The sequence below is a fragment of the Bactrocera neohumeralis genome, chromosome 2 (assembly GCF_024586455.1).
Source record: "Bactrocera neohumeralis isolate Rockhampton chromosome 2, APGP_CSIRO_Bneo_wtdbg2-racon-allhic-juicebox.fasta_v2, whole genome shotgun sequence".
NCBI classification, from domain to species: Eukaryota; Metazoa; Arthropoda; class Insecta; order Diptera; family Tephritidae; genus Bactrocera; species Bactrocera neohumeralis.
In genome coordinates, this window is record NC_065919.1 from 28,240,443 (window position 1) to 28,263,261 (window position 22,819).

The window sequence follows — 22,819 nt, forward strand, 5'->3', positions numbered from 1 at the left end:
TCGTAAAGTTTGACGTTTTAAATGTTTTACATACTTAGAATGTTTTTAATTATGAGCGGAATTCCGTTATTTACAGTAACTTAAAATTGTCATCTCTCAACAATTTTAGCGCGACAATTTCTTTTTTATTATTTTTAACAACTTTCGATGTTGATTAGCTCCGCAACAGTGGATCGATGTATTTAATTCAATTTTAGGAAAAACTGGACATGCCGCAACCATAACACTACATAAGCGCAGAAGATTACAACCAGAGTGGTATACAACTATTTGTTTTGCAGTTGTGTTTGTAGAAATCATGAGAAGAAAGCGCCGAAAACGAACCACATTCCATCACGACAATCAGCTGAAACAACAGAATTTTTCAGCATTCAAAAGAACAGGACCTCTGAAGATGCGATAGATACATTCGGAACGCATGTTGTGGAAATCCTTAGTCAGGGTGGCAAAAGCGCTTCGAAAATTGGCTCAAACACAAGCAAAAGTGTGTAGCTCTTAATGACTATACAAAGTTGACTTCAAAGCTTGTACTATATGAACTAGCCAAATATAATTTGACTGAAATTATTAAATTACTATTACTATAAAATTAAGTAGGAATGTGTGGAGTTCGGCAGCAGTCGTTTTGTTCTATATCCGAGACATTTATAATGAAATCAATATATTTATCATATTGCTGCTGTGCGAAAGGTCTTTGCAGCGCCCTCCATACGTCATAACATCGAGTCAGCCGCTCCCAAATATAAAAATTTTAAAAATCATCAATTTCAATTGAAAACTTTTGTGCAACTCGAGTTCTCTTTGGTGCAATCAACTTCGATGCAATTGCAAATATCGATGCCTGTTACCGTTATGCGAAAACGGGAAACTCTTCTGCAACAAAAAGTGAAAGACAGGACATTATCACACGTTGCTGCTGTTGTTGTTGTTGTTGTTAAAGTTTGTCACTTCAGTAGGTGTAAAGTAGGCAGCTGATAAGTCGCAGAAGCGAAAAGGTAATTCAACAACCGTTTCGAACAACACTTTCGAACTAAGTTTATTTGCAAAAGTAGTTAAAATTGTTTTTTTAGAAACTCGTTTTTATTTGCTGCACTATTCAGTTGGTCGCTCGAGGATATGCGCGTGCCATAAAACTCGCACGCACCACGAACTGAAAAAGGGGCAAAACTATTTGATTACTGCATTTTAGTTGACACGCATTTCTCAGCTGCTTCGTCAAAGTTTTTGGATTTTTTTCGGGCGCATAACGGTATTGATTTTGCTTGAGGTTTTTTTTTTAAAGAAAAAGGAAAATTCTACTAATAATTCTATAGTGTGTATACAAAAAATGTGGTAGGCAGTTTGATATAATTTATTTATTAAAATTCAGGCATATTTTGATTGGCTTGCGAAAACTGTATTGAACAAATTTTCAAACATTTGTCAACACTGTTGCAACATATTTCCGAAAAAAAATAAAACTTTAAACCTAAGCCTTCTGGAAACTTCTTTAATACGTTTTATACAAGTATATTGAGATAGTTTTTTTATTTTATAAATTTATTAAAAACAAAACACAAACATCTGGCAGCACTTTTCAAAAATATTTGCGACTGCTAGTTCTTTTAAAGATTTTGGGTTCAAACTCATGCCAAAAGAATGAAAAATGATTTTCTTAATCCAGAATTTTTGAACAGGTGGCAGCCCAGCTATGAAAAGACCCTGTAACGAAGTTTTCTGCTACCCCTGCTTCTTGTAGTTTGCTGAGGTATACTCGCCGTGTCCAGGGCTCGTTACAATTAATTTGTAAACAGTGGGGCTCTCTACGAATCGTAATTTCCTTAGCCTTGTATAATAATTTTGCATATTGCTCAAGCAGTTCACGGCTTCTGGTCTTTGACCAAAGTATCCTCTGGGTAGCCTAAGAACATCCGTTCGAAGGCGAGCTAAAGTGAAAAGGCGAAACAACCCCTCCATTGGGTTGTGTGCTGGGTTTGGGACCCGCCACGTAAAAACGCACTAATGAACAGTTAAAAGCAGCCTCGGATGAGAGACCCCTCTTTTGATGCCGACTATGGAAAACGAAATATGGTTTACGACTGAGACGAGAAGGTCCTTGTGGCATTTACTACAGTGGCCATATAAAGGAGCGCCAATTTGGTGTGGGATTCGTGGTGGGAGACAGACTCCGTCGCCGAGTACTGTCATTCACGCCGGTGGATGAACGACGATGTGACCAAAGATTCCTTCTATGAGCGCTTAGAGCTCACCTTTGAGAGAGAGATTTGACACACTTTCATAATAGGCATACGTAGTTATTGTACTTTCGTTTCCGCCATCAAATGACAGCATACTTTTTCTGTTTCTTCATTTTCTTGTGTTTTTTTATTCTCACATTTGCCAAGTCCTTTCCGCTTATTCATAATCAGTTTATTTTCAATTTCTGCCTTATTTTTCCTGTCAAGAGCAGCATCCTTTTGTATTCGGGCTTACATTTGTGTTCTAGTTTTGTCCTGATTTTTTCTTCATTTGTCAAAACACGTTTAATTTATGGTTATTTCTTTGCTTTCTTACTCGCAAATTCGTTTTCTATTGTCGTGCTTTTTCAGCAGAAACTCAAGTTTCGTTTACGTGCTGTTTATAGCAAAAGTTCTTATATTCACGTCGCGCACTTGCAGGCGTCTAAACTGTTTTACTGAAAGTTTCGCTGTACACGGTGACGTGGCAATTTTGAGAGCCGTTTTCTGAGTCAATTCAATAACTCAAAGCAAAAAAAACATGATTTTTCAAAGTTTGCTTCAAGATTGCCACGTATTTTGCCCTTTTTAACTTCTCTCTTTCTTTCAAATGTTCCTGCATTCTAATGTTTGATTTTGAAAAAAGTTAGATAATTCTAATTAACTTTTGATTTTGTTGTTCTTATTGCTGTTTGTGTTTGTCTGTGTCTCTCGTGCGTCCTGTCAGCTTAAATATTTGAATTAGGTATGTTGTGCTAAGCGCCAAGTTAGAAATTGTCTGAGCGTAAGCATCTCACAAATTAAAATTATCCTCATATATTATCTGGCATGTGGATGTACAGTGCGTATGAGTAATATTCGTGGCATATTTGCCTACATTAAGACAAAAGTATTTATAAGCAATTGTAATCAAATTAATTGCTGATATTTAGCTTTAAAAACGTGGCTTGACGTAAGATTGGCGTACTGGAAACTTTTAATAGAAACGTGTACAGGGATTTTTAGATGCCACGGCGTATGATCAACTTTTGGTACAGTACAGTATACAACATGCTTTATATGCAACAAATTACTGCGTTTCGCACTCACCTGTAATATGCTGGTTTTGCCGACGCCAGAGGCCCCCAAAAATGCCGCTTTAAGGGGGCCCTGCAGCCATGGGGGCTCCGCGCCACCCTCCAGAGTGATGCGCTATGCTGAGATGCACTTATTTTGTATGTGAATTTCCATTGCGATTGAGATTTTCGTCGATTGGGTTTTATTGCTGGCTGTTGTTGGTGTTGTTGTTGCTGTTGCTGCACGATTCGGTGTGTTCGCTGCTGTGCCTGTTGCTGTGGCTGTGGCTGTGGCTGTGATTGTGGGCGTTGCTGTTGCTGCTGTGGTTTCTCTTCCTCTTGTTGCTGCTGCTGCTGCTCTGACAGTGGCCGTTGCAATGTCAGTTTGATTTGTTGTTGTTGCTGTTGCTGTTGCTGCTGCCTTCGTTGCGTTATGTATTTGCGGTTGCTGCCGTTGCTGCCGATGATATTGGTGATGATGTTGCTGTATTTGCTGCTGCTGCTGATTGTTATTGTTTCCGACATAGTCGACGCTTCGGGTGCTGCCAATAAGTAATTTCTTAGAATTTGTCGGCGATATTGTACTCCACATTATACTCGGCATATGTATGGTTGGCCGGGCGGCTAAAGCGGCGAATACGATGTAACCAATTGCTGAGCACCCCTTGACGGCTTTGAATACGTTCTCTATGTTTTTGTTGTTTTTTGCTTTTGTTTTTGTGGTTGCTTTTGATTTTGCTGCTTTGACGCATATAAATAAATAATTTAATAATAATAGAAATCAAACAAGCACCCAGCAAAGTTCGCCCTCGACTCGACCAGCTTGTTTGTTGTTGTGTTTTCTGCTGTAGCTGAAGTTTAAGTAAGAAATCTGATTTCTGATTTGTGCGATTTGTGAGATTTGAGTGCGAAATCAAAATATCTCCGCTGCTCTCTCAGGCATGCTTGTTGGCTTTGCTGATTGATTTGGTTACTTGGTGTTGTGAAACTTCACTTTTGTTGTTGTACTCACTTGTGGTTATATGTATGTGTGTGTGCTATTTGTTAATGTTGTTATTGTTGGTGTTGCTTGTAGTTACCTCAAATATTTATGTTTGTTTAAGATTATTATTGCTTTTCGTTTTGATTGTTGCTGTTTACGGCGTTTCAATTTGCATTTGCTTGCTGTTTGTTGTTCTTGCTGTTGTTGCCCTTAAAACGTTCTTTGCTCAACTAAAGTTATGCGTTTGCGTGTGAGTGCTTTTCGGTTGCTGAAAGGATTTAGTTGCGATTTATGCAAAGCCGCTTGCTCGTCTTCCGCGCGCTTCGTCTGCTTCGTGCTACTCACACGTCCTTTCGTTTTGCCGGCAATACTTTCCGGAATACTAAAAAAGTTTACCCAACAAATTCGCAGGTTGCTGTCGATCTTCGGCGAGGATTTTTATGATTTTTTGGCAATTTTCCATACGTTGTTTGTTGTTGCTGACTTTTGTTTTCCTGTTTGTGTGCACTTTATTTGTTTACGACGCTTCATTTATTGCTGTAACGAGAAAAATTGTAAGAAAAGTTATTTGAAAGTGATGGCACTTCTTTTTTAATAAGTCATGCGTATGTTTTCGACATTTGCTTGCCGCATCTTCTATATCAAATCTATTGTAAACCTTAAGTGGCATTATGCTGGCAAGTTTTTGACATGCAAACCAATTTCTCATAGGCTAAGTGTCTTTCTACGAATCGAATTATTACTTTTTGAAAGAATATTTTGGAGTCAATATTTTCAAATTTTTTTGTTTCATAAAATTTCAGAAATTGTTTAGTCTTGTGAATTTAAATAGCTAACAGTCGGTTACTCATACGCTGTGACAAACTTTTTTTTAGTATAACAGTGTTTTCTGTTTATTTTTTTTTATAATAATAAGATAGCTAAATTAAATTATATGCTAAAGATTAGATTAAACCTCTTCTGAATCACAAAGGCTCACTTAGCCTCAGCATATTGATAAAGTCCAATATACTGCTGGGTGTTAGCGAAGCGATGTGATCGCTATTTGGAAGCATGGATCCAAGGGCCTTTAACCTACGCCTGTAGACTGCTATGCAGTCAATTAGCGGGTGTTATGGTGTTTTAGGCTCCCTGCCGTAGATTTGCCCATGTTGTATAAGAGTCTCTTCAGCCTGCAGTGGTCAGTGTAGCATGCGATATGTAGTCTGAATTTGTCCTTAGGAAGGTGGTAACACCCCATTAGCAACTTGGCATGATGACGATGCCATTATAGCTAAAATTACTTCCCAATTTGTTTGAAACTAATAATTTTCTCATTATAGTTAGGAAGGTTACGTATACGTCGTAACCAACTTTGACTTTTTTAATGTTCTCACCGTTACAACATATAGCACCTTAATATTGACATTTGAAGCAAAACCGATATACTGACTTAACTTAGCAGTACTTCCTGGTATAAATCAATGATCTAAAGTTTCTTAATCTAAAAGGTATCGTTGTTGTTTTTATTGCATTGATAAATCACTACACATATAGTGTACTAAATTAATTAAAAGAAAGAAATGCAGTTTGATATAATTCAGCACATTTCACAGCCTCATCTTAGGAAGATTACTCTTGCGGCTGTTAAACGAATAGTAAGAAATGCGCTTTATGTACTATGATCGGTATCACAAAATAATTCAAAATTAGTACAAATCGTGCGTGGTCTAATAAAAAGTGCAAAATTTTCAATAAACTCAGAAAAACATACTACTTAACTTTGGAGAATGTTGATAATGCTGGTTAAAGAGAAAATGTAATTTTTAGTTAGCTTGCTTTCGTTTGCATCTTAATCCTGTTAGCAAGACCTAGCCTCACTTTGGTTCGAATTACAGATTTCTCGCACAAAAATTGTAGCTTTCAGCGAGTATCAAGACCAACCGCAAAGACGATGCTGGCTGTACATATTTGATATTTAAATATCAAATTCCACACAATGAATTTTCTTATTTACCTTGTACCTGAGGATTAGGTACCTTCCAACAAAAATATTACTAAAATTTTCGTCGAATTAGCTGAATTTTCTATCAGCCGTCACAACAAATTCCGGTAAGGTTCAAAGCTCAATATATACAATGTTTTTTTATCAATACCTAAGGAATTTTTAGTATTACAAAGCATCGACGTTCTAAGCAGACCTAATGGGATCATTCGTCACCCTTGCGAAGATCAGCCCCTCGTAACTAACTTAGCAAGATCAGATAATTTTCTTCTCTAACTTTAGGTTGAAGAGCAGACTAAATCCGCTTCCTAGATTCTCTGCAGGAAGAAATATTTTGGTTCGACTAAAGCTAACATCACACACATTCACATTTTCTGAAAGTCTTAACCTATAGCATAAATATAGATATATTTCGTTATTTCAATACACAATTGAGTGCCTCAACTCAATTTCATAAATAGGTCTATCGTAAGCTTTGCAAGGGTTTAGAGAAATCAATTTATCTTGGTCATCCGTATAGACTTTCACCTGAAGTCTCTTTTACTACACTTAATTGGCCTTAACTCTGAATTTAAGCAGATATTTATATTTTTAAACTAATTTCGAAATTTCGGTTTTTGTTCTCTCTCTGCTTCGGCCAAAGCGAGGTCAAAAATATCTCGTAACAACTTCTCGAGGTCCTTTTTTGCTTTAAAACCACGTTTTTTAAATAAGAAAAAAGTTATTTAGTTGCCACTCCCCTAATTGTTGGGACTCAAATAATTTTTTAATCAAATAACCGTTACAAAATAGCACCTTCCTGTGAGGGTAAATTAATTTTCTTCTTTATACAGTTCTAATGAGTTTACTTTGCCCTCAAATATGTTACACACTTCGCATATTTCCATTTAGATTAGCTGTCCGATAGACCGACAACTACATGCGAGTCAACCGCATAAATGTGCTCCGCTTTATGCTTTATGCTCGTGTGCGAGGCACGGTGTGTTGTCTGTCTCACCGACTTTTAATTTGTCTGCAGTTGATCATTAATTTTACGAGTGCTGTGGCATACTTAAGGGCCGCACTGACACGCTATCCCACAAACGCCGAAGCAGAATAACGGAAGCGTTTCGGAGATGACCTCGAGAGAAACAGAGGGCGGGAGAGAAGTATGGGGCTATAAGCAGAAGCAGAGACAAACCCACGGGACAACGTTGCGGTTCGGCTGTGCGGTGCAGGCCGGAGCTTAGGTAGTCATGTTGACTGACAAGCCTCTGTGAGCTGTGACGACTGTTTGTGACTGCGTATGTAAGGTATGCCTGTGTGTGCGTAAGCTTGTCAGGACTTAAAGTTGTCATGTCAATTAAAAAACCACAACAGATGAGAAATTTATATCGCATTAAAAAGAAGGAAAAAAGCTGTGAAAGACAGCTACATGACCGCACAAAATGTACAGTTTTAAATGAGTGAAGAGAGTGGTGGAAGGAGAGGCGGAGTAAAAGAGCGAGAGGGAGTGAAAGTGAGTTATGTTGAGGTTAACGTGAAGCCGACAAGATGCAACAACACTGGAGGAAGCTAGGTGAAAAATGACGGTGCTTGCCAGACGTGGATGATGAGCGCCGTAAATAGCTTGAATGGCTCTTCCAAGGAAAATAATATGCGTTGGTAATGATGGAGAGACGTAGTGTAACTCCAGCAATTAATAATAAAAAAATAAAACTTGTTTTACAACAACAATGCAAAAGTAAGTTAAGTGAAACTGGGGTGTGTGGAGCCACAATTCGCAATACAAATGCAAATGCAACAGAAAGTTTTGCAGGAAGTTAGAAACAAAAGCAAAGCGAAAGAACAATTGTGCCAAGCGCACAATTCGAAATGGTCTCGTACGTAAACAAACATAGCGAATTGACAGCGTTTGGCTAAAAGTAGGCGTCCACAAATCGATTGTGCGCCCTGGGCTTTAGCGCAGACAGTTAGCTGACGACTGCGGTTGCGACAATTTGCAGAAAAATTCATTCTGAAGGCAGACATCGCATTCTTATACACTCGTCTCTGTGCTTGTGCGATTTGTGCGATTTTTGTGTAATGCCGGAACTTTGTGTTGAGTGCTATAATTTATCAAAATCAGGACAAGTGGGACATTTTAAGTGGTGGTAATATCTGCGCTCTACGCTCCAATCTGAGTTAAAGAAAATACTATATATGTAATATCTGTGCGCTTCCGCATGTAATGGTGGTATGGTAGGGAAGAGTGCGATAAGTTGGAGTTTCTAAAAATAGGAAGATTTAAGTTTTTGCAATTAGGCATAAGTCTAGTACCGCCATATATAGTATGTGTCAGGCCGGTAACTTTTCAACTGACCTGTTACATATAAAATTTAGAGCCAATGAAGCATCTCCTGGATAAACTTTTGGATTAATGACATATATCGAAAGGAATCGGGAATGAGTGTTATTTAAGTTAAGGGTTAATAAATACTCTTAACATTCTCTTTCTCGTTTCACTAAAGGCTCTCAGTTTCTAGCGTAAGTGACATAACGTGTATAGTAATGAGATCGAAAATAAATATAGGGGACATTAAACCTTTTGGTGGCTCTACGATTTTTGGTATTTTGTTAGTACTTTTTTTAAACAAAAAGTACTGCAAAGTAGCTCGAGTCTATGATCCACGACATTATCATCTAATTCCGCTAATAACCATCGCAGGGAGCTGTACAGTAGACCTTAGCGTATTAATACTTCAAGAATATGCCGTAGTGATTAACCTCTTTAATATTAAATTTTATTTGCTCAAATAAAATTTTAGTTTCCCTTCATTAACCACATTCAATCTTCAACGACTCACGTATAATTTTTCAAAACTTCACTCCCTTTCCTTCGAAGCTTATGTTTTCCCTCGACGAAAATTTTCTAGGCACTTCGCTTTGCCTCAACTAACGGCTTTTTACTGGCTTAAGCACTTTAATACCAATACTTTCTTTGCGTGTTAAGCCGCTGAAAGACTCAAGGTAGACTACCCAAGCGTGGTCTGCAGCCAATAGATTACCAGCAGCCATGGCATGAACTCGAAATAGGCGCGTCCGACGAACGTGACTTGATTGCCGAATTTAGTTTGCAACAGCTTGCATTTGATGAAGCACGAAATAGAAGGCAAATAACAGTATAATAGCGGGAGTGGAAATTCGCTTAACTTGCGGTGGGGTTAGTGAAAAACAAAAACAAAATTGCAAGTTTTCTACTTTTTACGGTATTGACAGTGAGGGCTTTAGCTCATCCACTCGTCGGCGAATATTCGGTGAACTTGCTAGCAGGGAGCTCATTTCGTGGGTTTAAGCAAAATTTACATTTCACTTACTTGATAATTTATTTGTGTGTTGGATTAAGACAAATTATTGAATATTGGGAAATTCGGAAAATATGCAGAAAAAGATAAAAAAACGAAATATTTTTCCAATGAATGTCAGCTTTAAAGGCTTAGATGGATTTTCCAATAATGCAAAGTATTTGAAGGCAGAAGGTTGAGAAATATAACATATAACTGAAGCTGAAGAACTAGAGCACTTAATGCTTATACGAATGGTCCAAAGAGGTGCCAAAGATGATGAAAGGAAGAATTATTCACATTGCAGTAACTTGAAATAATCTCAAATTTTTTGGCAAACAAGATATTATTTTAAGAAAATTTAAGTGAACACGCTGCCACGGCGAAATCCTTAGTGTCATGCTGATGAGTTTTTTTTGGGTCAGCGCCATAGAATATCAATAGTTTTAAAGCCGATCGGGTTTCCAGCGGCTTCAGGTCACTTATTAAATATTCAGTATTTCATTAAATCTACAGGAAGTGACATTATCTTATAGCATAATGTTATTCATTCATTGAACAATGCCAAAAGCTCCGTCAGGATCGGGGCGGACTTCTCCCGGCCATTCGATACGAAGTGAAGTTTCAGACAAGGAGACTCCCTTTATGTGACTTTTTCAATCTATTGCTGGAGAAAACAATACGACCTATTCAGCTACCAGAAGAGAAAGTATAATCTTCTATAAGAGTGTATAGTTGATGGCATACGCAGATGATATTAATATCATTGGTCTCAACAACTGTGACGCTAGATGTAAGTTTACCAGACTGGATAAGGAAGCGAAATGTGTGGGTCACTGCTGACAGTCATACCTTTGAAGTCATATACAATTTCGTCTATCTTGGAACATGCAACAACACTAACAACATTATTGGCCTGCTATATGGTGTGGAGGCATGGAAAATGACAACATTTGAAGAGTCGGCTTTGGGAGTGTTCAAGAGAAAGGTTTTGCGAAAGATTTGTGGTCCAATGGCGATTAAAATTTGACTTGTACGAGTTATAGTTCAGCGAATCAAGAGATAGCAGTTACACTGGTTCGGTCATGTCGTCCGTATGGATGAAAACACTCCAGCTTTGGAAGTATTCAGTACCCGTCAGTGGAAGCAGTGGAAGAGGAAGATTTCCACTTTGTTGAAGAGATCAGATGGAGAAGGAGCCGGGTTCACTTGGTGTTACGAATTGGCGCGATGTCTACGCTAGTAAAGAGAAGAAGATAGCGTCACTAAGAATAAAAATAAAATACGAAAATAACGCTAGTAATTGAAAATCATGTTTGATATAGATATATGGTATTTAATTAACGGGTTCCAATGAAATTTACTTATACTTATATTTTGACACTCCAATGACCTCACATTTTTTTTCCCAATAAGTCTATATTACGGAAAATATGAGGTTAAATGTTGTACCAAATTATTATCTTTCAATTTGGAAATAATTATAGTTATTGGCTAACTACACTTTTCGTGCTGCTCCGAAATCCACGTCCAAATCTACAGGTTTCACTTGCTCCAATTTGACCGATAACACAAATATATCTACTGATTTCCTATTTGGATCTGATGCTATCAAACGCAGTATGAATAATTTCATCTACCAAAACTGCTGTTGCGTTGTACTATCTGAGATGCAATATAATCTAAGTAATTGGCAAACAATTCTTTATTTCTAGCATTAACCGCCACAACCTACAGTTATACTGCCAATTAAATCGGATTCTTCCTGCAAATAAACTTAAGCTGTTTAAATGTTTATGCACTCGCGTAAGCATATGTCTAAGAGATAGAAGCCACATATTCGGCAATGATAAGGAAATGTCTTCCGTCGATTTCTTCTTACTCGCATTCTCTCCCCTTTCATCAGCGACACTTAGCTAAGATTTATCTGGTAAAATGCCTTTGGATTCCACAGTAATGCCTGCAATTCTATACGCACATTAACTGCCAGACATCAGACAAGGCGGAGGTCAAGCGACACACATATGCATACTAACGGTTAACTAGTTCCGGTTGTATGGGGAGTGTATAGAATAAGTATAAAAAGTGCGTATATATATGTATGTACTTCCTTGCAACATTTTATCCGGTTCTATATCTTAGATCCTGTAAGTATTCGCAAATCATGTCGGAGGTGTATGCATATAGACATATACATACATATGCTACATGTTATATACACTTATTCATGCATGTGCAGGGTGTTGTTTAGGGGTATACTCGTAAAATTTTGGTGCGAAAATGAAAAAGTTTAGCTAAAAGTTTTAAAGAAATTCGGGCATGGCCAATTTTTCTTGCACTGACGTATATCCAAATAAATTAGTCTTCTTCTTCTTCTTTATAGGCTGAACCACCGCTTACAGCTGAGTCGGTCCGGTTTTCCCTATTTGGCGCCAATTGTACCCAGGTCCTTCTCCAACTGATATTTCCAACGGAGTGGAAGGCTCCTTTTCCTCTGCTTCCCCGGCCTCACAGAGCTGGGGTGTTTTGTCTCTTAATTAGCTGCACTATGTTAATGTCGCCATATAACTCGTACAGCTCATCATTCCATCGACTGCGGTATTCACCGTTGCCAATACGAAAAGGACCATAAATCTTCCACAGGACTTTTGCCTCAAAAACTCGTAACGCCGCCTCATTAGCTATTGTTACAGTCCACGCCTCTGAACCGTACTTGTATAGCAGGACGGAAATGATGAGTGACTTGTAGAGTTAGGTCTTTGTTCGTCGAGAGAGGACTTTAAGTCTCAATTGCCTATTCAGTCCGAAGTAGCACCAGTTGGCAAGTGATTGTGGTTGGTGTTAATGCTGCTTCCAAGATAGACGAATTTATCAACGACTTCCAAGTTATGACTGTAAACAGTGACGTGGGAGCAAAGTCGCGAGTGCGACGACTGTTCTTTTGGAAACATTTAGCTCCCAGGTGACTGACACTGAATTGGAGAACCAGAGAGTCGCAAATCATTTGTCTGCAGCGCTCATCACTGATGGTTTCGTTGTCTTCATCTTAAGTTTTAGAAAAACTTGGATTATCGTCATGCAAACTACACCAGCAAATAACTTTTTATGAATACAAGAGAGCCTGTAGTTTCTCTTTAAGATGGTTTTATTTCAGATATGAATTTGTTGTTAAAATTTTGATTATTCACTTAACCGTTAACCCGAAAAAAGAAGTGTTCCGCATAGGAAGAGAGTTTTCAAAATTGATTTCCCCGATTCTTTAATGTGTTTCCTTTGTAAGTTCTTATAGGGTAGTTTTCCATATTTCATAGGTAACAAGTGTCAATTGTCACAATTACTTTGACAGCTGGCTCGCTGGTTTGACAGTTATGCTGTTGTTAAATTTCATACTTTCCATCCTTATATTCCTACGTTTTCTGCATTTACATTTCCGTTTTAAAACACTTAACCCAAAAATATTACTTTGACAGTTGCATTTTCAATATCTCTAAAATATCACCCTTTATGAACCTACATATCGTATATCTAACGTTTCACATTTGCTTCATTCACATCTTCGTTACACAACACATATTTTGCACGCATATGTCGCAATGTCTGTGAGTCAGTGTGGCAGTCCGCCACTTGGTCATTCATTCTTCAGGGCAGATGCTGCTGGCAACGTTTATATAGACAGCGCGCTCGAATACCTTCCAAAAGTGAGCAGCTTCTTTGACACACAGACGACTTTGTGCGCTTGTAGAGTGCAAGTGGAGGCGTGTTATCTGTCAATGGTTGAATGACTAAATGACTGAAGCGATTTGAAGTGAATGAAACTGTGCGATACGAAGTTGAGGCGTCAGCATGTGGGTGGGTGCTATTATCAAGGACTCTATTGAATATTTGTACGTGTTTCTGGTATCTGGAGCATTTAATAAGCATCCTTTGGTCTGGCAAGAAATAGATCTGCAGAATTGTTGAATTTCTTCTGCATGCAATGAATGGGTAGATTGATTGCATATGTGTATGTGAGTGAGTGTACGTGTGGTTCAAAAGACTAACACGAGGAAATTGAAGAAGTGAAATCAAGTTTTTGTTGCTAGATTGCTAAAATAATGGACAATGTTTGTAGATATATTTATATGTGGGTAAGTATTCGGTTTGTACAAATTTTATCGGCTTTTACTTTATACCAAAATTGCTTGGCTTCTATTGCCATCACAAATAATGTTGCATCTGGATTAAATTGATTTGAACTTTAGAGCGTCTCTCAAGTCGGTTACATACTTGTATGCATACATATGTACATAAGTTTGGAGGATGGAGTCATGTGTAGAAGTTCACGCAAGTGAGGAAAGTTCTCTGATCGTCATTCACTTGGGAGTGGCCAAAACGATTCTTTTACACATGGCTCAAGCAGCTCACGACTACCGGTCTTTGACCAAGTATCAAGGTAGCCTAAGAACATCCGTTTGAAGGCGGGCTAAAGTGAGTGGGCGAAACATCCCCTACATAGGGTTGTGCGCTGGGTTTGGGACCCGCCACGTAAAAAGCCCATCCCGAATGAAAAACTACCAACAGCCTCGGACGAGAAGGACTCCGATATTAGGCCATGCACCTGGAATGTCCGGCCCCTTAATTGGGAAGGTGCCGCTGTCCAGCTGGTTGATGTCCTCGTGAAAATAAAGGCTGACATCACCGCCGTCCAAGAAATGCGATGGACGGGACAAGGACAGAGACGAGTAGGTCCTTGTGGCATTTACTACAATGGCCATATAAAGGACTGCAAATTTGGTGTGGGATTCGTAGTGGGAGAAAGACTCCGTTGCCGAGTACTATCATTCACTCCAGTGAATGAACGTCTAGCCACAATCCGCATCAAAGCGAGGTTCCTCAACATATCGCTGATTTGCCCACGCCCCGACGGTAGAGCAGGACGATGTGACCAAAGATGCCTTCTATGAGCGCTTGGAGCGCGCCTATGAGAGCTGCCCCCGCCACGATGTCAAAATCGTGCTTGGCGACTTTAACGCCAGGGTGGGTAAAGAAGGTATCTTTGGCACTACGGTCGGTAAATTCAGACTCCACGAAGAAACATCCCCAAATGGGTTGAGGCTGATCGACTTCGCCGGGGCAGAAATATGGTTATCTGTGGTACTAGATTCCAGCACAAGAAAATACATCAAGCTACCTGGCTGACTCCGGATCGAAAAGCCAAAAACCAGATCGATCATGTTATAATAGACGGAAGACACGACTCCAGTGTTCTAGACGTGAGTACGCTCCGAGGTCCAAACATCGACTCAGACCACTATCTTGTTGCAGCCAAGATTCGCCTCTGTACAGCAAAAAACGCACATCAACAAGCACAAGGAAGGTTCGACGTCGAGAAGCTGCAATCACAACAGACAGCCGAACGATTTGCTACTCGGTTTGCATTCCTGCTCTCTGAGAGCACTCGTCAACAACTCGGTATAAGGGAACTGTGGGACGGCATTTCAAACTCCTTACGTACAGCTGCAACCGAAACCATTGGTTTTCGGAAAGTGCAAAAGAACAGCTGGTACGACGAGGAGTGCCGTGACGCAGCGGAGAGAAAACAGACTGCCTACCTCGCAACGTTACGATCGACCACAACACGTGCGGGATGGGATAGATACCGAGAGTTGAAGAGGGAAGCCGACATTTGCAGGCAGAAAAAGGTTCCGAAATGGTGAGCACGAAGAGCTTGATAAGCTGGCCGACAGGGGTAATGCTGAACTGGTTGAACTAGTCACTGGTGCCCAGAGCATACTTAAATTATGGAGGGAACACTTCTCCAGCCTGCTGAATGGCAGTGAACGTACAACGCCAGGAGAAGGCGAACCCGATTCCCCAATCGATGACGATGGAGCAGACGTTCCATTGCCCGACCATGAAGAAATTCGAATAGCAATTACCCGTCTGAAGAACAACAAAGCAGCCGGTGCCGATGGATTACCGGCCGAGCTATTCAAACACGGCGGCGAAGAACTGATAAGGAGCATGCATCAGCTTTGCAAACTATGGTCGGACGAAAGCATGCCGAACGAATGGAATTTAAGTGTGCTCTGCCCAATCCACAAAAAAGGAGACCCCACAATCTGCGCCAATTACCGTGGGATAAGCCTCCTCAACACCGCGTATAAGGTTCTATCGAGTGTATTGTGTGAAAGATTAAAGCCCGCCGTCAACAAACTGATTGGACCTTATGAGTGTGGCTTTAGACCTGGCAAATCAACAACCGACCAGATATTCATCATGCGCCAAATCTTGGAAAAGAGCCGTGAAAGGAGAATCGACACACACCACCTCTTTGTCGATTTCAAAGCTGCTTTCGACAGCACGAAAAGGAGCTGCCTTTATGTCGCGATGTCTGAATTTGGTATGCCCGCAAAACTAATACGGCTGTGTAAACTGACGCTGAGCAACACGAAAAGCTCCGTCAGGATCGGGAAAGACCTCTCCGAGCCGTTCGATACCAAACGAGGTTTCAGACAAGGCGACTCCCTATCGTGCGACTTCTTCAACCTGCTGCTGGAGGAAATAATTCGAGCTGTAGATCTTAATCGAACAGGTACAATATTTTATAAGAGTGTACAGCTGCTGGCGTATGCCAATGATATTGATATCATTGGCCTTAACAACCACGCCGTTAGTTCTGCATTTTCCAGAATGGATAAGACAGCGAAGTAAATGGGTCTGGTGTTGAACGAGGGCAAGACGAAATATCTCCTGTCATCAAACAAACAGTCGTTGCACTCGCGACTTGGCTCTCATATCACTGTTGACAGTCATAACTTTAAAGTTGTAGATAGTTTCGTATATGTGGGAACCAGCATAAACACCACAAACAGAGGTTTTTTCACGGTGAATATCGCATTCGATGGAACGATGAGCTGTACGAGATATACGACGACATTGACATAGTTCAGCGAAGTAAAAGACAGCGGCTACGCTGGCTAGGTCATATTGTCCGGATGGATGAAAACACTCCAGCTCTGAAAGTATTCGACGCAGTACCCGCCGAGGGAAGCAGAGGAAGAGGAAGACCTCCACTCCGTTGGAAGGACCAGGTGAAGAAGGATCTGGCTACGCTTGGAATATCCAATTGGCGCCACGTAGCGAAAAGAAGAAACGAGTGGCGCGCTGTTGTTAACTCGGCTATAATTGCGTAAGCGGTGTCTACGCCAATTAAGAAGAAGAAGAAGACATAAGTACGGCAAAAGGCTACGTCTTTCTGTGGTGACAAGTTAAAGTAGCTAAAATCGACTTCACTAATTTATTTTTTTTGGTTACTAGTAAAAACTATTAAAACCATTCTATCCATATTTTAATAAAAATTAATGTTCCAAAAAAAAACCTTTGACAGTTTGGCTCAGTAGTGTTTAAACACGCGTGAGGGATAGACACCACCAAAGAATTGTAGAAAATATCAATAAAATATTAGAAATTTTCGAGTCCGACGGTCATGTATCTCGGTACCAATCTAGGAGTTAAACTTTGTACAAAACCACTTTCGAATCATTTCAATACCATAAGGCTGGACATCAAAACCAACTCGGTGAACACACGAGTTAAACAAAAAAAAATGGATTAATTTTTGAAGCGGATGTTTAGTGGTAACGAAAACGGTCGTGGTCGAATCGCGGGATTGATTGTCTGTAAAGTTTTGTTTGCTGGGATTGGCAGGTAGCCATCTGTTATGAGCTGCTGAAAGTCTGAGAATTAGAAGCAGTCATCCAGATGCAGCCAACCATATGGGGACTTGCTCTGTTCCATTAGGACAACACCAGACCATACATATCAAGAGTGGCTCGCCAGAAGTTTCGACAGCTTGGTTGGAGGTTCTTATGCTTACTCCTTATAGGCCGAATCTAGCGCCAAGTGTTTACTCCCTATTCCTGTTTAGGGCGAATGGTTTTACTGGTGAAAAATTCGCTACAAGAGGGACTGACTATGAGAGTGGCATTATGAAATTGCCCTCAAAACGGCAACATCGTACAAATCGGTTCATATTTTATCTAAATCAGATCACTCCAACTGAATAAAACTGAAAATATCTTTTTGATAGATTGAAAATTACATATTGAAATATTTGATTGCGCCTCATCCGATTAATCAAAGAACGTTTGCGACGTTGATGCGCCGCAACCTTCCCTTACTAAGTACGTATTGATTATCACTAATGGAGTAGTAATTAAAGCCAAAGTAAACATAGAAGGATTGACGCAGAGAAATTCCGTATTTAATTAGTAAATGATAACCGAAGTAAATAAGCTCAGCGCAATTAAGTGCAGTAATGTAATTTATGAAAATTAAATTACAACAATAACAAACGCAAGAATAACAGCAGCCACCAGTCCACTGGCGTGTCAGAAGAGCTGCCGGCGCTCAAAATCTCAAAGTGTCCATGGAGGTGTAATGATTAAAACAAAATTTGCTAAACTAACGGAATGAATGAGGCAGCTGGAACTGCGGGTAATTGAGGGCGCGCGAGAGCATTCCCACTGTTTATGAAGAAAGCGCTGCGCCAGGCTCGCGTCTAACAAGTAAAACTCGCACAGAAACGCTACGCTTCGGTGCGATGTCTGACTCGACTCTGTGCCAATACAATTTGCTCTAATATCCGTATAGTGGTACCGCTTCCATGCTGCTACAACAAATGCACAAATAAATAAAATCTCAAAATGGCGCAAAGTAATCTAATAAATTTCGGGCCAGGAAATTGGGGTGTCATCTGCAAGAGGCTGTGGAATTGAGAGCTGTCTGAAATGGGAATGAAGTATTTCAGTATTTCAGCATTTTGCCCAATCACGATAAGAAATTAAATTGTAGCGCACTTTTGTGTAGCCGAAAGGGGAGCAGCCTGCGGTGGAATGTTTAATTACAGTTAACAGAGAGGGGGGTTGTTAAAGTAGGAGGCGGCTATAAATGCCTGGGTGGGCCAACAACTATTGTAAGAGAAAGTATATAATCTCTGATGGGAACCAGAGGTGGAAGTGCAATAGAAGGATGAGGAGAAGTTTGCTTTGGAGTTTAGGCAATTTTCTTGTCAAAGCAGCAGGTTGCTTGCTATCGAGGACAATGCCATATTTGTGCTGGTGAAGTGTTGAGAAAAGCTTTTGTTATTGCGATTTTTGGACAATTTGTTTTATTTAAGAAACATTTTGCTTTACTAAAATGATATCAAAGCAATAAAAAGTGCATTGAGAGGCGGGATTAAGAGCAAGTGATTTAATAATTGGGTTACAAAAGAACAGGAACAACAAAATGTTTATACAAATAACGTTAAGTTTATGTGAACTCGAGTTTAAGCTTTAATAAACTCGCTTGTGACCTTCTAAGCCTTTATGGAAACCATTTTTGCTTGTGTACTTACGATGGAATGCTATCTAAACCCTAAGCAAGGAAGCCGTTTTTAAAACAAATTTTTCTGGAATGAATGAATTAAATTTGGGGAAGCTATAAATAGCAAGAAAATATAAACGTATTAACATTGTTCAGGCGCAAGTTCTCCAGAACTAAAAACAAATGTTGTAAACTTTTGTATGCAGGATGCTTTCAGGTAGCTAGGTAGGTAGCAGTGCTGCCATTTTGGGCTCAATTAGGGCTGGATGCGCCATTTTGATGCACTATCGTAAGACTGTGTAGTGTGCAAATACTATTCCTTGATTCATACTTGCGCCATATAAGCTTTGTTATCTTTCAGTTGGTTACTGATTTCCATCTGTTTTGAGCCATTTCTTCAGTGTGAGTATAAAGTTTTCTTTCGATCGTTCCTAGCGAGCATGGTATTATCTCTGCCTCGTCTAAAGAGGCTCCTAGCTTGTTTAACTCGCCTGCTTTCTTCCCAAAGTACGGATAGGTGGAATTGATTTTCCAATGAACTTAAAGCTCTTCTGCACAAGTCTAACAATGCCGCCTGGCTACCCGTGTGTATGGTTGCTTTCTGTATCTTCACGTAGTTATTCAATATATTGCCACAGGTCTTCTCTATATTTAGTACTTTCGCTTGGAAGACGCTGGCTGAGGGTCGGTAGTTAGATACACAGATATTTAGAAATAGCCTGTACTTCGTGGTCCATTTTCGAACCGTCGGTATAGATAGAGTTTGTATCATCATCGCCCGATGTTCCTTACCCGGAAGGAGTTGTAACAATCTAACCTTGGGAGGATATTGCCTGATTTACTTAAGTTTAGTTGGTTAAGGATAGCGCTATGTCCGTCATCTTTTCTGTTCCAACCTCTTAATTCTCTTTATTCTTATAGTTAAGTAAGTTCTACTTACAGCTACAGCGATTTATCAAAATTTTCAAGTGAATACAGCTTCACAGTTTTCTGCAATATCGCTGTGGCCGGGCGCCCGAACCAATCGAATCCTAAAGTAACTTGATGCTAGAGATAAGGGCTCTAGTCACACCTTCGCCAGTCTTGAGCGCACAGTCAGCGAACCTAAGGCTAATATTGCTGCCCTAATATCGGAGTGGATAGTCACTACTCTGAAGGAGGCTCTGCTATGGAGCGGCAGTTCCACTGCTTCCTTTATGGCAGTTACCTCCACTTGCAAGACACTGCAGTGGTCAGAGAGCCTAGAACTGGAGTTGATGGAAAGTTCACGGCAGTAAATTCTTCCACCAATCCTGCCCGCATGCTTTGATCCATCCCTAAAATACCAGTTAAGTTTGTGCTATTGAAAATTATATTTCATTGAGTTTGTCCTCATGGTCAAAATGCTAATTCGGAGCTTCTGAGGCAGTTGGCTCTTACTAGACTTCATAGTCAAGTCTGGATCTCTACTATCTACTTTTTAGAGGCTTGCATTCGACCCATTATTTGGATTTGGTATACAATTTGACTCAAGCATTGCCTTTACTTCACGAAATAGGGTACCGAAAGAAACATAAGCTGCCATTTTAATGTAAGAATTTTGGTCAATATTTCATTTTTCTGTCCGACTGAAAGGTTAGACGCTTCTGTGAATCCACAGCGGTTATACATCATCAATTCGAAATAGCTCATATCAAATCCACAGATTGTTAAATTTAATCGCATTAACCAGAAAGCTATGGAACACGGTGCTTCAGGCGGAGAAATGTTGCAGTAAGATACAAGTGCGTCTTAGTGTGTGTGGCAACGCTGGCTGCCTTAAACGTTGCAGCGAATCGGAAAACTAAGACCAAAGGGAGAGAGCAAAGCACCCAAAGAAGGACACGAAAATATTTTCAGTGCCTGATGGCAAGCCTCAAATACTGCTTAACTCAGCATGTGTGTGCTCCTTGGTGCACACAGCAATTGTTGCACAAACAATATTCCATTGAGTTTATTGAATTGGAAGCAAGCATATTTTGTGTATAAATATTTATAACCGATTGTAACGGTTAGTGGCAACCTGCCAAGTGGCAGACTCCGCTCCGCCCATTAGGCTATAAACAGATAGTTACATAAGTGAATTGGTAAATAAATACATAAAGAAATATATTTATTGAAAAAATATTTGCAATGTGGCCGGCGGCACAAACGACAACAACTTTGAGTGGCGCAATATTTCTGGGTATTTCCGTTAACGCGCGCAAAGCATCTTCGCTTGGAGAATTGACACTGCGTTGAATTGACTGACTGAGTGGCTGACTGACTGTGTGTCTGACGGACTCGCTGACGCGATGTTTGACGTTGGGTTGACACGCCGGCTAGTTGAGTACTGTTATCTTTCAGTCAGTGTAGGACATTTCAGAATAACGCCTCAGGTTACGGCTCATCCCCCAACGGCTGCGAATGTCAGTTGACGGCTCAGGTGTAGTGGATGCTTTTGCTGACACTTTACCCATGATTTGTGTGATTTCGAATGGGGCTCGCCATCAACGAGTGCGGACACGTGATTTTTCACATCGACGAATATAGATTTCATGTCATTTAAGTTTGCAAATGTGTGTGTGCGTGTGCCCGTTCGTTTGCAATCAATTTAATTTCGCATCATTGGCTTGCCTTTGTTATAAAATTGATGGCCTATAATGAATTACGAATTGATTTATTTCCGATAATTAGTCAATTGTGGTGTAGAAGATGATAAAGGCCAGGCAGAAGAAAGACTGCAGTAGAAATATTGGAAGATAATGGCAATTAATAGCTAAGAGCTATCTTATTTGTTCGCTGTATCCGAGCAGTTGTTTGGTTGGTGGGAAACAGAGGTCCAAAATCGGAAAGGAAAATTTATTTCAATGGTTGTTGATTTTGTACTTTTCTCTTTGATGAACAAAGACATCCTTTCGCCCCGACCAACATCTAACGGATGATCCAAGTAGAGGTACTTTTTAATATCCTTTTTTTTAGAGAAATCACGTTAGTCGTGTCAAGTTCTCATGTTACTTTTGTTCAGTATTGTTTGGCATTTCATCATGGAAAAACTTTCGCCTGAACAACGTTTATAAATCGTTAAACTTCGCTCAACTTAAGGTTAACATAATCGGCCTACTGAACGTAGGCCCAGCAATCATTTTTGGATAATATTCGACCGAATAGACCACGTATAGCAGCCGTAGTTGACAGTGTATACGAAGAACGTCGGGAGTCGATTCGGCACCGTTCGCAGCAATTCGAACTGACGTATGGAACGACTTGGCTAAGCTTACGACGAGATCTTAAATTGAAATCTAACAAATTACAGCTTGTGCAAGACCTGAAGCCGCACACCTTCTCAAGCATCATCACTTCGCTCTAAGGGTTCTTGAAAAGTTCCAAGAAGATTCGACGTTTTCCAAGCAAATTTCGTTCAGCGATGAGGCCCATTCCTAGATCAATGGGTAGGTAAACAAGCAAGATTGTTGCATTTAGGGCGAAGATCAACCTGAAATGATTAAGAACTGCCATTGCAGTCAGAAAAGACAACAGTTTGTGAATTGGTGGAATCATCGGTCCATATTTCTTCAAAAATGATTTCAGTGAGAACGTAGCCATCAATTACGTGTGTTGCGCCATTACAACCGATTATTTGATGCTTGAAATTGAAGCTCGTGATCTCGGCGACATTTGGTCTCAACAAGCCACTTTCCACACATCGCATCAATCAATGGATTAATTGAGAGAACACTTCGGTGTGCAGATAATTTCACGTTTTGCACCAGTCGATTGGCCACCAAGGCCGTGGGATATCACACCGTTAGACTTTATCCTGTAAGGTTATGTAAATTCTAAAGTCTATGCGGACAACCCCGCTTCCATTCAGTCCTTGGATCAAAACAGCACGCGTGTCATTCGCCAGTTACCAGTCGAAATGCTCGAACAAG

At 40.1% G+C, this 22,819-nt stretch overlaps 1 protein-coding gene across 1 annotated transcript in view; it reads right to left on the reverse strand.

Annotated features, from left to right (window-relative positions):
- LOC126767957 (ras-like protein family member 10B) overlaps positions 1-22,819 on the reverse strand; it is a 179,109-nt gene that overhangs the window by 57,560 nt on the left and 98,730 nt on the right. Inside the window, 1 exon segment of the mRNA XM_050485790.1 lies at positions 3,306-4,790. Coding sequence (XP_050341747.1) covers positions 3,306-3,875 — 570 coding nt within the window. The 5' untranslated portion in view covers positions 3,876-4,790.